Source organism: Anomaloglossus baeobatrachus, chromosome 3 (genome assembly GCF_048569485.1).
Source record: "Anomaloglossus baeobatrachus isolate aAnoBae1 chromosome 3, aAnoBae1.hap1, whole genome shotgun sequence".
In the NCBI taxonomy this organism is placed as follows: domain Eukaryota; kingdom Metazoa; phylum Chordata; class Amphibia; order Anura; family Aromobatidae; genus Anomaloglossus; species Anomaloglossus baeobatrachus.
In genome coordinates, this window is record NC_134355.1 from 491,693,620 (window position 1) to 491,709,989 (window position 16,370).

The 16,370-nt window shown below is 44.7% G+C and overlaps 1 protein-coding gene across 1 annotated transcript in view; it reads left to right on the top strand.

The window, feature by feature from the left end:
- WDR49 (WD repeat domain 49) overlaps positions 1 to 16,370 on the top strand; it is a 306,857-nt gene that overhangs the window by 16,564 nt on the left and 273,923 nt on the right. Inside the window, exons 2-4 of the mRNA XM_075338561.1 lie at positions 3,459 to 3,899; positions 7,335 to 7,511; positions 10,130 to 10,304. Of these exons, the coding sequence (XP_075194676.1) occupies positions 3,459 to 3,899; positions 7,335 to 7,511; positions 10,130 to 10,304 (793 nt within the window). The remainder of the gene's footprint in view (positions 1 to 3,458; positions 3,900 to 7,334; positions 7,512 to 10,129; positions 10,305 to 16,370) is intronic.

Below are 16,370 nucleotides of genomic sequence, written 5' to 3' on the forward strand. Positions count from 1 at the left end.
CTGATCTGAACTTCATAAAGAACCTGTGGTCCCTCATAAAATGTGAGATCTACAGGGAGGGAAAAAAGTACACCTCTCGGAATAGTGTCTGGGAGGCTGTGGTGTCTGCTGCACGCAACGTTGATCATAGACAGATCAAGCAACTGACAGAATCTATGAATGGTAGGCTGTTGAGTGTCATCATAAAGAAAGGTGGATATATTGGTCACTAATTTTTTGGGGTTTTGTTTTTGCATGTTAGAAATGCTTATTTCTAAATAAGTTATATTGGTTTACCTGGTGAAAATATACAAGTGAGATGAGAATATATTTGGTTTTTATTAAGTTGCCTAATAATTCTGCACAGTAATAGTTACCTGCACAAACAGATATCCTCCTAAGATAGCCAAGTCTAAAAAACACCCACTCCAACTTCCAAAAATATTAAGCTTTGATATCTATGAGTCTTTTGGGTTGATTGAGAACATAGTTGTTGATCAATAATAAAAAAAATCCTCTCAAATACAACTTGCCTAAAATTCTGCACACAGTGTATTTTAAATCAAAGAAATAATTATTTGCGATTCAATGTTGTCTAGTTTGTATCATTTTTTTCTCCCTTCCCTACTCAGTGGATGTGCTATGATCAGATCATGTCCCTGTATGGTCAGACACAGCCATTATACAATGCATAGGAGGAAAACATATATAAGATTATGGAATATTTTTTAAACACATGCAATTGTGGAACTTATTATTATTCCCTTGTGGGAAAAAAACATTTTAAGGGAATTTGTCAGCACAGAATTACAGTTCAAACCAAGTACAGGCACTCCGTGCACCCTTGGTGTGGACAAACATTTAAGAGCATCTTCTCACTTTCTTTTTTTCCATCTATCTTCTCTATAAAGTCAGATTTGTCAATCAAATGGAAGAGAGTGGATGCGGAAATAGAGGGAAAACAAGTAGGTGGAAAGTTGCACTTAAATGTTTGGAAACGCTAAGGGTGCACCTTGTACTTGATTTGAAGTAATTTATATCTTACTATAGCCCTAATGTTGAACCTCATTAATTAGACAAATGTGTGTAAAAAGTAGCTGGGCACCAAGTTATCAGATTGAAAAGGAACCTGGCAGCATGTTTTTACATATTGAAGTGTTGTAAATGCTGATTAAATGGTTGTCCACCGATAAGAAACATCTGGCACTGTTTTAGTCACCACTCAGTGCATAGTGAGCGACGATTATAACCATGCCCCCGCCACTGATAGATGGCTCTGTTCTGATGCAATGCTGACTCAGCTGTCAGTCATTGCCGGGGCGTGGTTACAGCTGATGCTCACTATGCAGAGAGCGGTGACTGAAACCATATAGGCATGCCTTTATGACTGAAAAGGGTGCTTTACATGCTGCGACATCGCTAGCGACCTCATTAGCGATGTGACACGCCAGATCGCAGATGCGATCTGCCGGGATCGCACATAGATCGTTTTATAGCGCCTGTCACATGTGCGATCTCGGCAGATCGCATCTGCAATCTGGCGTGTCACAATGCTAACGAGATCACACCCTAAAGTCCAAGCCTGCCAGGTGGAATAAAATAATTTCCTCCCAGTAGCGGGGCTCTCAGTACAGTGGCCGCACAGTGTCAGAATGCTATTAAGCTGTATATTACCTAATTTCTGCAGGTTAATACATGACAGGTTACCTTTAAAGTTAAGAATAAAAGTGATTGTCCACTAAGTAACAGCACCACTATTACACCTAGACTATGCTTAGCATTGCAGCTCATCCCCACTCAAGTATTCATGCATTATTGTGGTGCTGATTCTCTTCTCTTTAAATTCAATGATGAAATTATATTTTGTGTTCTTGTTTAATATGGGTATATCAAGGGAACAAGCCTTTAGATATTATGACAATATATGGAAATTACACATTTATGGCTCTGCTGCTGTATTATGCATACTGTAAATGCAAGATCAACATCCTTTGTAATATGCCCCCCTAGTGATCTGTTGATGACTGGGTCCTAAGGAGACCCTCTCATCAGCGTTATGCATAGTAAACTAAAGTTATGCTCATCATAGCTTTGTTATACTGATTAATTACAAACATTCTGTGAAAAAATCCAGTAGCCTGTTTTGTTTTTTTTTTTAATCATCATTAGACGTTTTGGTCTCCGGGCATTGGGACTGTGGGTAGGGTTTTCAGCTCTGCCATGACCCCTCCACTGCCTCTGTTTTTTTTTTCCTTTTTTTTTAAATTTCATGCTGGTGCTTTCCTAATTGCGAGTGGCGCTTGTGCAGGTTGCAGTAAAATGGTGCTGGTACAGGTTGATCTCACAGCGGTACCTACTAAAATAGCGTTGGTGGCAGCACATGCACAGCTTGACATCTCGGCTCAACATCGAGCTGAGATGTAAATCTGAGCATGCACTCGCACCAGATTCCTAAAGACCGCCAGGACATCAATCTTCACAAGCGCCACCAGCAGCTAGGATGGCATCAGTGCAAAATTTAAATAAGGAAGCAGATTTGGATACTGGAGGCAGCTGAGGGGCCAAGGCAGAGCCAAAGACCCTACCCACAGTCCTGCCCCAATGCACGGTCGTAGACCAAAACTTCTCATGATTTTAAAGAAATCAGGTTGTGGATTTCTTCACTGAATGTATGTATTAAATCAGTATAACAGAGCCATTATGGGCATACCTTTAGTTTAATATGCATGATCCTGATGACACGTTCTCTTTAATGTTCCAGTGTTCAGCTGTTGTCACCAGGAGAAGTTGTCAGCCCATCAACAATGCAGAGTAAATAGGGTAGAACCAAGCGCCATGTACCCACTGGTAAAATGTTTGAAGAAGTTCTTCACTCTGCTGGTTCTATCAAAACCCTATTCCCTTAATCAAGCACAAATAAAAGGCACCGTAATTGTAAAAGAACCCATTATAAATTATTTATCTTGTGCTATCTGCATTGGCATCGGATTGGCTTCAGTGGTCACATGATGTCATTGTGATGCCACCACTGTATCCATATAAAAAAAAAGACCGGGGACCACAGCAGACAAAAGATTGTGGATCGGAAGAAGACAAGTACTACTGACTGTGGTATTCTTACATAACAATGAATGTGTAAAAAAAAATGGAAAGCCCTTTTAAATAACTTCTTTATTAAAGACATATTGCAGATTAAAAAAAGAAGGTTCCCGGTGTTTCCCCCGGCAGTAGATAGATCTGCTAACAATGCACTTACTACATGATGAGCAGTTCTTCATCAATGGAAGGCAGAATCAATATTCACATTTTGACAACTAATGGTCCAACTTTAAAAAAAGTTTGTGTTAGAGTTTGATGACCTCTAACGTGTAGAGAAATGTCAATTATTATGTTATCACATTGCCGCAGCATTGTAAAATCATGTAAGCTTGTCCTTTGTCAGTTTCTGAAAATGTTGTCATGTCTATGTCTTCTCCCAGTCCCCAGAGCTAAACCCACCAGAATGTATGAGCAAAGACGAATTCATGGAGAGAACATATGCAGCTGTGAGGCGCGGTGTAAAAGAAGAATACGGGGATTTATTTGATAAGATAGATGTGAGTCGTGAAGGTTTCATTGATTGGGACAAATTAACATCCTTCATGCTGCTTGAGCTTTACGAGAAAGATGAACGAGTGAAATCATCAGTAATTCCCCAGTGGAAGGATATTCGCAGCCTTCCATTAATTCACAAGGAAAACATCCAAAAAGTAGTTTATTTGAAAGGTTCTTGCCGCTACGTAACTTTGAGCAAAGATGGATTACTGGGAGTCTGGGGAGAGAATTTAAAACTACAAAGAAGCCTGCGGATCTGCACAGATACCGTCAAGCTGAAAGATTTATGGGCAACCGGCTTGGTGTTTCTGGCCAATGTAAACAAGGTAAATATGGATGTAAATATAAGTAATGCATATATCAATAAGCCAAGGGCGGAGGGTTACGTTGTGAGCTTTATTCGTTTTATCTGTCACACAGACTGTGCACAATGTGAAGCGTTTGCCCTATGCTGGCACAACTTAGGCATGGCAGCAGAATCAAAAAAATGTAATTGCCAATGTACGTAGACAGGATAAATAAACGAGCAATGTCACTAAGTAATGAAAGGCATAAATCTAAATAAAAAATAAAACAGTAATTCTATTATACGTTTCCATTCATTCCAGAAAAGCTATAAATGGAGTAAACAAGGCTCAGCTAGTGACCTGTCCCCACGGTTCATTAGTCCAGTAGTATTAGAGCGGGAAGATACACTTGTGTTCCAAATCGTAGTGCAGCATCATGTCATCGTGTCCCATAAATCATCCAACTCACCTTACAACAGACCTGTTTCTCACAATCATCATTTATCACCTCAGGTGGGGATGGATGATAAATGTTACATCGCTGGGGCCTATGATCATTAAAATGAATTTACTACTTCTGTTCACCAGTGCATCTGCGGTAAAGTGAGGAGGTGATGAAGTGAGTCGTGAACGGGCATGTGTTCTGCCACTTTGTGCAACTCTATGGGAGTGACGAAAACATTGAGAGCCCTATAAGTTTCATGGTGAGGTCATATAGGTCAGCTGGTAAAGTGGTCGCAACTCTGCCCACTGTCCAATGGTCAACAACGTGTGGACAAGGGTCACATTGGTGGATGGAGTTTTTAATGAGTGTCCAGCTCCACCATTTATCTTACCTTAATATTTATCTAACATTTATATCTCTACTTATTATTAAATGATGTTCAACTAAAGATATGGTCCACTTGGCTTAAAATAACTTGAGAATAGTGATACAAGGTAACAAAAAGAAAACACGATTTCACAAAACTGTGAGAAATTGTTTTTGCTATATGTGGTCACATATTTGTTGTTGTGATGTGAATTACAGCCTGTGAAAGATTTCATTAAAAAGTTTCTATAATCTGTTTACTTTGAATCTTGAGAAATTGCAGATCTAGAAGAAATACAAGTACATCTCAATAAATTAGAATATCATCAAAAAGTTAATTTATTTCAGTAATTCAATACAAAAAGGGAAACGCATTTAATATATAGAGTCATTACACAGAGTGATCTATTTTAAGTGTTTATTTCTGTTAATGTTGATGATTATGGCTTACAGCCAATGAAAACCCAAAAGTTATTATCTCAGAAAATTAGAATAATTACCACAAAACACCTGCGAATGCTTCCTAAGTGTTTAAAATGGTACCTTAGTCTGGTTTAGTAGGCTACAAAATTTTGGGATAGACTGCTGACTTGACAGATGTCCAGAACGCAGTCATTGACACACTCCACAAGGAGGGTAAGCCACAATAGGTCATTGTAACAGCCTGTCCTGCTCTGTCACATACCCCATTACAGCCATTGCTAAGGAAGCTGGCTGTTCACAGAGTGCTTTTTCCAAGCATATTAATGGACAGTTGAGTGGAAGGAAAAAGTGTGGTAGAAAAAGGTGCACAAGCAACAGGGATAACCGCAGCCTTGATAAGATTAAGAAAAGGCCATTCAAAAATTTGTAGGAGATTCACAAGGAGTGGACTGCTGCTGGAGTCAGTGCTTCAAGAGTCACCACACACAAACGAATCCAGGAAATGGGCTATAACCGTCGAATTCCTTGTGTCAAGCCACTCATGACCAATAGACAACACCAGAAGCGTCTTACCTGGGCCAGGGAGAAAAAGAACTGCACTGTTGCTCAGTGGTCCAAGGTATTGTTTTCAGATGAAAGTAAATTTTGCATTTCATTTGGAAATAAAGGTCCCAGAGTCTGAAGGAAGAGTGGAGAGGGCACAATCCAAGCTGCTTGAGGTCTAGTGTGATGTTTCCACAATCGGTGATGGTTTGGGTTGCCATGTCATCTGCTGGTCTAAGTCCACTGTGTTTTTATCAAGACCAAAGTCAGAGCAGCCGTCTACCAGGAAATTTTAAAGTACACCATGCTTCCCTCTGCCGACAAGCTTTTTGGAGATGGAAATTTATTTTTCCAGCAGGATTTGGCAGCTTCCCACACTGTCAAAAGTACCAATACCTGGTTTAATAACCACAGTATCACTGTGCTTGAATAGCCAGCAAACTCACCTGCGCTAAACCCCATAGAGAATCTATGGGGCATTGTCAAGAGGAAGATAAGAGACACCTGACCCAACAATGCAGACGAGCTGAAGACTTCTATCAAAGCAACCTGGACTTCCATAACACCTCAGCAGTGCCACAGGCTGATGGCTTCCATGCCACGCCAGATTGATGCAGTAATTCATGCAAAAGGAGTTCTGACCAAGTATTGAGTGCATTTACTGTATTGACTTTTCAGTAGGCCAGCATTTCTGAGTTTAAAATAATTTTTTCTGTTGGTCTCATATAATATTCTAATTTTCGGAGATTACTTTTTGCTTTTCATTGGCTGTAAGCCATAATCATCAACATTAACAGAAATAAACACTTGAAATAGATCACTCTGTGTGTAATGACTTTATATAATATATGTGTTTCCCTTTTTGTATTGAATTACTAAAATTAATTAACTTTTTGATGTTATTCTAATTTATTGATATGCACTTATATGTAGAAAGGTACAGGTGGGCATTTGGACATGTGCCATATCTAAATGTAGATGTTGGTCTAAATTGTCGTCTTATTAAAAATATCTCCAAAGTTTCATGATGCAAGTAAGCTGTTGGACCTTACAGTTCCCTCTGCCACACGGTGCACTAGTGTGATGCTCGCATGACACTCGGCACGCGCTGGCAGCACAGCAGGAGTCGAGTGTCATGCTAGTATCCCTGCGACTGAGGTCCGACTGTGCGAGCGGCCCTCAGCTGCGGAGGGCGGGCCAGCACGGAGGAGCGGAGGGAGGGATTTCTCTCCCTCTCTCCTCCGTAGCTGGCTATTGCGATTCTAACACTGCTCTCGCGGTACACCGGTTTACCGCGAGTGCAGTGCGATTTTTCTCTCGCCCCAGTCACTTGAATGGGTGCGAGACAAAAGAGTCTCGCATTACAATCGCAGCATGCTGCCATTGTTTTCCCGGTCCGATTAGGGCTGAGAAAATAATCGCTCATGTGTGCTGACACATAGGCTTAAATTTGTCCGAGTGGAATGCGATGTTTTATCACACTCCACTCGCACCGATTTTCTCGCCGTGTGGCTTTGGCCTTATAGGAAGAAAACACTTTCTATAGAGTACTGTAAAATACTGTAAACTTGTAAAAGGGCAGTGTTTAGGGTAATATGAACACTTTTTCTTGTATGATTTAGACAATTCTTCCATCAATCATTCATTGATCTCCGTACATGTAAAATGTTTCACTTTCATTGTGTTTCACTTCACAGATCGCAGTTGCCTTCACCAGTAAGGAAATATGTTTTTATGATCTCAGTTCTAAGCAGGACTTGTTTTGCCAGTATAAACTGCAAGGATTACCTGCCACCCCAATATCCATGGATTACTGGCACAACCCAGATGATGGCAGTGATGCTATTCTTACATTTGGAGATGTCAATGGGCAGGTAGAGCAAACAATAGATCCCTTAGTCTGTTTAAGGCCTTGTGCACGCTGCGTTTATTTATGTGTTTTTGGTGCAGTTTTGGTGCAGTTTGTTGCTCAAATCTGTATGTCTATCCTTATTCCAGCAAAGTCAATGAGAATTTTGAAGTGCTGTGTGCACATTACTCTTTTTTTCCTTGTAGTTTTCGGTGCAGAAATAGAAGCAGCATGCCAATTGTTGGTGCGTTTTTTTTTTTTTAGACCTTCAAGCCAATGATTTCAGTAAAAAAAATGCATGGCACAAAAACACATGTGTTTTTGGTGCGTTCTTCTGCCACAAGGTGCAGTTTTTGGTGCAGAAAATTTATGTAAGAAAAAACTCAGTGTGCGCAGACAGGGCCGGCTCCAGGTTTTTGTGGGCCCCAGGCGGAAGAGTCCCAGTGGGCCCCATCCACACACAGACACACACCATACACCATACACACACCGTACATGTGCATATACATATTTAAAGACAAACTCACAAAAATACATATAAACAGACAAATCTATACAGTCATATATACGGACATACATAAATGCACATCATACATGTATACACATTATACACACACACACACACACACACACACACACACTGCTCTGCTGCATACAGACACACACGCGGCTCTGGGGGACCCCCCCACACACACGCGGCTCTGGGGGACCCCCCCACACACACACGCGGCTCTGGGGGACCCCCCCACACACACGCGGCTCTGGGGGACCCCCCCACACACACGCGGCTCTGGGGGACCCCCACACACAAACGCGGCTCTGGGGGACCCCCCCACACACACGCGGCTCTGGGGGACCCCCCCACACACACGCGGCTCTGGGGGACCCCCCCACACACACGCGGCTCTGGGGGGCAGGGTATACATCTCGGGGGGGAGAATCCCATACAGCTCACCAGGGCCCATAAATCGGGAGGCGGGGAGGGCACATACCGCTCAGGTCACGGTGGAGGAGGGGGCCCACACAGCGCCGGAGAGAAGTACTGTGCTGGAGGTTGCTGGCTGGCACTGCACCTCCTTCATCTGTGGGACTGAGCAGGACGCCGCGCGGTAGCTCCGCCCACAGATGAAGTTCAAACCAGGAGGTCTGCACGCCTTAAAGGGACGGCACCACAGATTCCTGCCGAGGACTGCAGTCCCCGGAACTCGGCCCGGGGGCAGCAGTACTGAGTAAGGCAAATGGGCCCCGGCCAAGGGGCAGCAGAACTGAGGAAGCAGAGTGGGCCCCTCCGGCTCTCCGAGGCCCCGTCATTTGCCCGGGTGTGCCGGGTGCTGACGCCGGCCCTGTGCGCAGATAGCCTAAGGATTCGTTCACATATGCTGGATTTAATAAGGATTTTAGTGCAGATTCCCCATGTTCCCATGTTATAATAATCCGCATTCTCTGCATGTAAAAGGGGTTTTACACTCAAGGAAAATTTCTGAACACATCTTTGTCTGTACCATTAAAATAGATCCGCCAAGAAAATAAAAAGCATGCTACATATTCCATGCCTAAAGTCAAGTGCAAGTCCCATTGAATATTGGTAGGACTAATTTTAGCACACCTTTACTGTGAAGCCCCCATACAAATTACTGTAAAGTCATATAATTGAGATCAGCCAAAAGCCTAATACATATGGTGGCCTCCCAGCTCATCCAGACAGATGTCAGGGGGTCAGGGGACAGAAGGGTCCGGCACATTCATTCTCCCATAACAGATCCTTTCATTCTCTGGGAGATAAGCCGCTGTCAGAGGAGTCAAAGGCTGGATTCACACTATCACATGGCATCCGATGCGAGAGCTTCAGATGCGATATGCTAATGACCCTCTGCTCCTTCTGCGCTGCCAGCGTGAGCCAAGTGTCATACAACTGTGATCCGATCCTGCGATTGGATCACAGCTGCAGAGGAGAGTTAAGGATTAATCTCCCCATCTCCTCCATTGTCAGCTCATGCGATTATTGCACTGCACTTGGATGTCATCCTAGTGCAGTCCGATGATTCACTCACACCCATAGACTTTTGTGGGTGACATGGCTCTTGCAGGCAATCGCAGCATGCTGTGACTTTTCGCTCATCCAGAATCTGGATGAGAAAAAAGCTGACCATCTGCTCTCCCTCATTGAATAACATTGGTCGAAGTTCAATGTGAGATTTTCTTTCATTGCACTCGTCCGAGTCATATGCTCATTTGAGTGTACCCTAATAGTGACTCTTTAACAAAATATAGGGGTACTTGGCTAAACCAAGCATTCCTAAGTATTCAGAATATTGTCTGAGTGATCCTTCTACTGACAGCTGTCCAATGTGTATTGGGTGATAAGAATAAGTCCAGATGTTAAGGATAGTTTCCATCATAGATATGGTATAAATCCGCAGCTAAATCTGTGTGTTTTACTTGTGTATTTTGATGTAGATGTTGCCATAGACGTTACCCTATACATTGCTAAGTTTACCCCATTAACATGTATTATAATGTAAATTGCTACAAATTTGCAGTCCAGATTGGCAATTCTGCCATGTCAGGACTCATCCTTATGTCCACCATGTGTTAATTAGGATATATTGTTTGAGATTGGTAATGTGCGTCTTATCTCTATAGGTCCATGCTATATGTTTCACAGCAGCAATGATATCCTTGTTTGAGCGGCCGGCTAATTCTACAGAGGATCAACAAACGACTCTGTACATTACCTGGAAAGAATTGGTTGGTGGATTCCATAGATGTTGCTCTATTGCAAAACATGAACTTCATGAAAACAACTGGGTGCGACAAGGTGATGTGCCAACTCATTAGCATGAGCACTTTCAGAACCAAGTAATTAGCCAAGACAATGGTCAAGTTGCTTCTCTTTAAAAAGATGAGATGGTCTCAGCCTTCAACACAAGGAAAGTGGTTGCACTGCAAATAAATACTAAACAGAATTAACAGAAGCATCTAGTGCAGATCAAGTGTACAATATTTCACCCAATTATACAGAGCTTTTCCTATTTTTGCTGATTGCTATGTAATGATGAGACCTCATACACACAGAGAATTTACAAAAACACATGGAGTCTTTGTGTCGCGGGCGGAGGAGGGGACGCCGCGCTCTCCCCACTGCTCGGGTCCGGCTGCTGCGGCTGCGGCGGCCTGCTGCTGCTCGGTGGCTCGAGCGATGGGCCGGAACCCGGGGACTCTAGCGGCGCTCCTCGCCGGTGAGTGAAAGGGGGGTTTTTGGGTGTGGGAATTGTTTATTGTCCGTGACGCCACCCACGGTTGTGGTGATTTGTAGACACCACCGCTGCTCCGTATGGGGATCCCGGGAGTGATGGTATGGGGCAGCTGGATGTTAATCCTTCCCTCCGTGGGTAGGGGGGTTTGGTGGTCCCGGGGCCCAGGGATGAGGTGGGTGATGCAGGGCTTGGTGGGATGCAGGGACGCGGGGGCAGCTCTGTGCCTTGCGGCACTGTGGTACTCACTCAGCCTGAGACGATGACACAGTTCTCGGTAAAACACACGGCTGGAAAGACGGTTCCCACGGACAGCTGCACTTGCTTTCCCCAGTAGGTGACGGTGACGGTCCCTTTTTCCTGCACCTAAGATGATGATGGTTGCGATGGGTTCCCACCGGTAACCCGCTCCCCGGCTTGGATATGGGCCGGAGGAGCCCTACTTTGCCCGCAGGCGCTGGCCCTGAGAAACTGGTGCCCTGGCGGTGGCGGTGTCTCTCTGTAACGGTTGGACTGTTGCCTTCAATCGGGACTTGGTTGTTGGGAGACAGTCGTCCCCTTCACTGACGGATTTGGCAAATTATGGCGACTCCTAGCCTTGCCGGGATCCGAAAGGCCCCTGCCCTGGTGCTGACTGTTCTTCGTATACTGCTCCAGACCGCCGGGTCACCACCCGTCCGCGGTCCTTCCAGCAACCTCCGAGCAGTCCCCCTGCAGACTATCACCGCCGTCTGCTGACCTTGCTGTCACTGTCCGGGGTACACACCCGGACCAGCTTCAGGCTTTCTTAACTGTCACTTTTTACTCCTTCTCTCAAGCTCCTCTACCACTTCCTTCTACTTCACTCCCCTGGCTTGAACTGCCTGGTTCTCCCGCCTCCAGTGCTGTGAACTCCTCGGTGGGCGGAGCCAACCGCCTGGCCCACCCCCTGGTGTGGACACCAGCTCCTGGAGGAAGGCAACAAGGATTTCGTTTAGCTTAGGTGTTCCTAACTGGGGTGTAGGGTGTGGTGGTGTTATGACCTGTGACCCCTGGCTTGCCCAGGGCGTCACATTTGCGCCTCATATGGCGCTTCCGACAGCATTGTACATAGAGTTATGTAATATTACATGTTATTTAAAGTGGCATATTTTTTTTGAGCACACAATAAATTCAGCAAATCCCCATGTATGGATCTAAAGAGAACCTGTCAGGTGCAATATGCACCCAGAACCAGGAGCAGTTCTGGGTGCATATTGCTAATCCCTGCCTAACCATCCCAGCCTGTAGTAGCATAGATAAAGAGATCTTTAGAAAAAGGATTTCTAAAGATCCTTTATAATATGCTAATGAGGCCAGAGACTAGTCACAAGAGCGTTAGTTCCCTTGGCTAGTTGGCCCCCTTAGCATGTTAGCATACCCACAGGGGCATGCTAATGTGACACCCTGACAAAATCAGGGTGTCACAGAAGACTGCACCCCTCTTCCAGGTGCAGGATTCCCTCCTCCTTGACCCTCCAACACAATCCCCATCCAGGTACACAACACCAGCCATCAAACCTAGTCACCCACCATGACAATAGGAACACACCAGTGGGCGGGGCCAAGAAGAAGGCGACGTCCACCTAGGGGTTCTGAGGTGTTATCGGAGGGGCCAGTTTCAGTTAGAGAGACAGTTCAGTCGGAGAGTGACGGTTGAAGTGGAGAGTGACAGTTGGAGCTGAGGAGACGGTGAACAGGGTGGCCAGGAATTGGAGCTCCTGGGCTACCAGAGGACTGAACAACTGACTAAGTGGCAGTCAGCAGACAGGGTCACAGGCGACAGAGATCCGGTCGCTGGAAACCTTAAGTGGACCGGGGCAGGGTCGTAGCCCGCCGGTACCGACAGTGGGGATCCAGTCCGGAGGCAGTGCACAGACAGGGTACCTGGACTCTAGGGAGAGGGACAGTTTCAAACACCACACCAATTGACCAGCCGGGGACAAGATTTCAGGTCTCGTCCCCCAGGAGGTCCAGATAGAGCGAGACGGAAGCCCAATGAGGGTGATAGGGCTCCGCAGTTGCCTGCTAAGATCCCACAGGTCAGTTCTCACAGGACACAGCTCCCATGGACAAATACACCAGGAGTGGACTTCCCCGTTCCAAGCAGAGTAGTCAAAATCAAGGACACAAACCTAAAGTGCAGGAGGAAGGGCCCCTGTTCTGCTGTACCGGGGTGTGGGACCCGAGCACACCCCTCCAGAGGCTACCGTTGCCGGCAGGTTAGTTTACCATCTGGACTCAGTGTCAAATTATTTTAGAACTGCGAGTACACCAACACCACCCGGTCCAACCCTGCAGATCGCGCTCCGCAGCACCATCCCACCTGTATTAGGGCCCCGGGACAACACGTCCCCTACCCGTGGAGGGGATAACATCCAGCTGCCCCACTCCATCGGTCCTAGGCATCACCTCCCGCGGCAGCGGCGGTGTCACCAACAATCACTGCACACCACGGGTGGCATCACTGACAAACCTCCCCTGTATATATAAACTTCCCCTTTTTCACTTGCGGGTGACAGACAGGTGCTCAGGCCCGGGTCCAGCTTCCCCTTGAGCCACCGCAACGACCCCGGATCCGAGCATCTTGAGCAGCCCCCCCCCGCCGCGGTCTGTCCCCTTGCAGCCCCCCCCGCCGCGGTCTGTCCCCTTGACTGCAACACTAACATGCTAACGAATGTGCAGCGTCAGAGGCATTTTTGCTCTCACCTCTGCTGCCACCGCTTTTTTTTGGCTCAGTGCGCATGATCAGTATGTCCCCGGCACTTCCGGTCATGCGCACTAGACCGGTTTAAAGTAGACACATGTACACCCGGCTTCATAGTATGCCTGACTGGAAGTCCAGGACTTCTAATCCGAAATCCAGTGTCGGGCGTGGTGGCAGGAGAGGTGAGAGCAACCATGGTTCTGACACTGCGCATTCATTAGCTGGTTAGCACACCCACAGGGGCATGCTGACATGCTAAGGGGGCTGACTAGCCAAGGGAACTAACGCCCTTGCAACTAGTCTCTGGCCTCATTAGCATATTATAAACGATCCTTAGAAATACTTTTTCTAAAGATCCCTTTATCTATGCTACTAGATACAGGGTTGGTTAGGCAGGGATTAGCAATATGCATATTACACCTGACAGGTTCACTTTAAAGACATCCAAAGCTATAGCAGGGCCTAAAAGACTTGAAAGGGTGTCATATTATAATAGTGTGCATGAGCCTTAAATGGGGTGTCCAGTCTAAAACGACAAGTCTGCAGTCACTCTATGAGCACACCGTGAACAGTCTGGTCGGATTGTGGCTAGGAGTCTGCGCATCGCCTACTTGTGGCCATGTGACCATTATTCCTAGCTCTGGCACCAGAGAATACTCACAGCACACAGTGCGCACGATGTGAGGATTCACAAATCTATGGTCACATAGATTGACTGCCTACTTCTTGTTTTATACTGGATAACCCTTTTAAGACTAAAGATCCCCTTCAGCAGGGGGCATATATAGCCAGTTCTACTAAATAAGGGCCTAGATGGGGATGGCGGTCTGCTCTTACCTCAGGTTTTACAGCAAATATTTTCAAGTGTAATTTTTTTTCTGAGATATTACCAATAACCGCCTAACTACTCTAGACCACCAAGGATGTAACAAAAAAAACCAAAACATTTATTATTTTTTTTTTTTATTATTATTATTATTATTATTATTATTATCTCCTATCACTGCCCTTGGCCACCAGAAATTATCCCAAACTTTTAGATCACCACTAATTGAAACAAATACCTACATTCCTATATTAATTAATTAATAAAATATATGGGGATTACAGGATGTAACAGAAGGGTTTCCTCTCCTCGAGATTTTCTTTTACAGCCAAAGCAGAAGGAGCTACTGGAAAGATCAATTCTGGACATGTAAATTCTGGGTATGCTGGGAAAAGGTGATCAATGGGCTGGTATTGTACAGGTCCCTCAAGTCTTTGTGTCCTCTAGTATATTTTGGGAAGAGACATAGAATGTGGTACATTGTCCATAAAAACCTATTGGGAAAAATAATTTTTGGTTTGGTGGCACTCTGTCACTTTGATGTATAGGAAAGAACAAATGGAAAAAGGGTATGTTGTCACAGAAGTTAAAAGGACACCAGACTACAGTTTAGTAAATGGAGTCCTCTGGCGCATACACTAATAGCTTTTCCAGCATATACACCAAATATAAGCCACTAACTGTGAATAATACATGCTATATTGACAGCAGCTATAGAATATACTGTACAGTAGAGGTCTCCAACCTTTCTGAAGTTAAGAGCCACCTTCAGCTCTGAAAAAGGATCAGGAGCCAAATCCAGCCCCTGCCGCCTCACAATGGTGGCACCCGGAGGCCCCATTACTGGTAAAATGACAGCCAAAACTTTTCCACAGAAATCCCACTGTGGCAGTATGCCAAGATTTAGGAGTTCCTACCTTACCCCCATTTAGATTTTCTCTTCTATGTCAGGCTACTTAGAAAAGTCACCATCTAGAGACCTGCTCTTCATAGCCATTTGTTAGCCCTGCTGCTTATGCACCAAGCAGAAAGACAGCCATGGGCCACACAACACGAGTTCACGAGCCACATGTTAGGGACCCCTGCTGTACAGTGTTAAACATTCTACCTGGAAACTGTCAACAAGTAGGCTTATTGCTGCTGATGGTTTTAATTATATCTATGTTTATTCTTATTCTAGAGTACCAAAGGTATTAATGAGAAAATAGGATCCACAGCCTAATTCTTGCTCAATATTAAGTACTCAAAGTGCTAAGCAGACACCAGTAAAGATCCATCAACAGCAGCTTGCTGATGATTTCCATGTAACTATATATTGCCTTTCTAAAACAATGCAGAATATAAAGAGATACAGCATCACACAGATTCTAGACTTTACCTCTAATGACTACAGAACTAATCCAAGTCTGCCGCCTCCACGAGATGATGCACGGTTTATGCAGCTAGTAGGCTGAGGTTTTCTACTGCCGCATTGAACTTTTCAAGAAGCAATAGGCAATTTAATAAAAATAAGATTTAATGCTTAAATTCCTCCAGTCGTTTTAATGTTCCAATATTTTACTCCTCTTGGTGAACAATATCGCATCACATTTAGCTGCAGGAAGGTTACTGGATATCTGTTAAGGATAGGCTTTGGATTTGCTTCAATTGCTTCAAGTAACATTATTCTCCTTAGAATCTGACAATACTTCTCTGTTATCATTGCAGAAATATTGTAATCTAATTGCTCAGAGAGCTGTACCTGAAATCTCCTGTCTCTTTTGACCTAAACCCTTCTGATTGATTTTCCTATTTCCAGCGCACTTAGAAGAGGCATGTTCCATGCATTACGGTATAATGAAGTCACGGAGCGCCACAGTGCCTTTCTACAGATAGTCTTACTAAATGTTTTGGTTCAGTAGGAAAGGTTTGATTAAAAATATGACAGCTTTTTAATTGACCTTAATGTAAGTGTAGTACTCGTCCGACACATCCGAGGCTTCAAAATAACAAAGATCATTTTTGGATTTGCTTGACATTTCGCGTTCTCGTGACACTCTGTGTGATGAAACTTCAAATAGCATCCTGTGCTAAACTAAT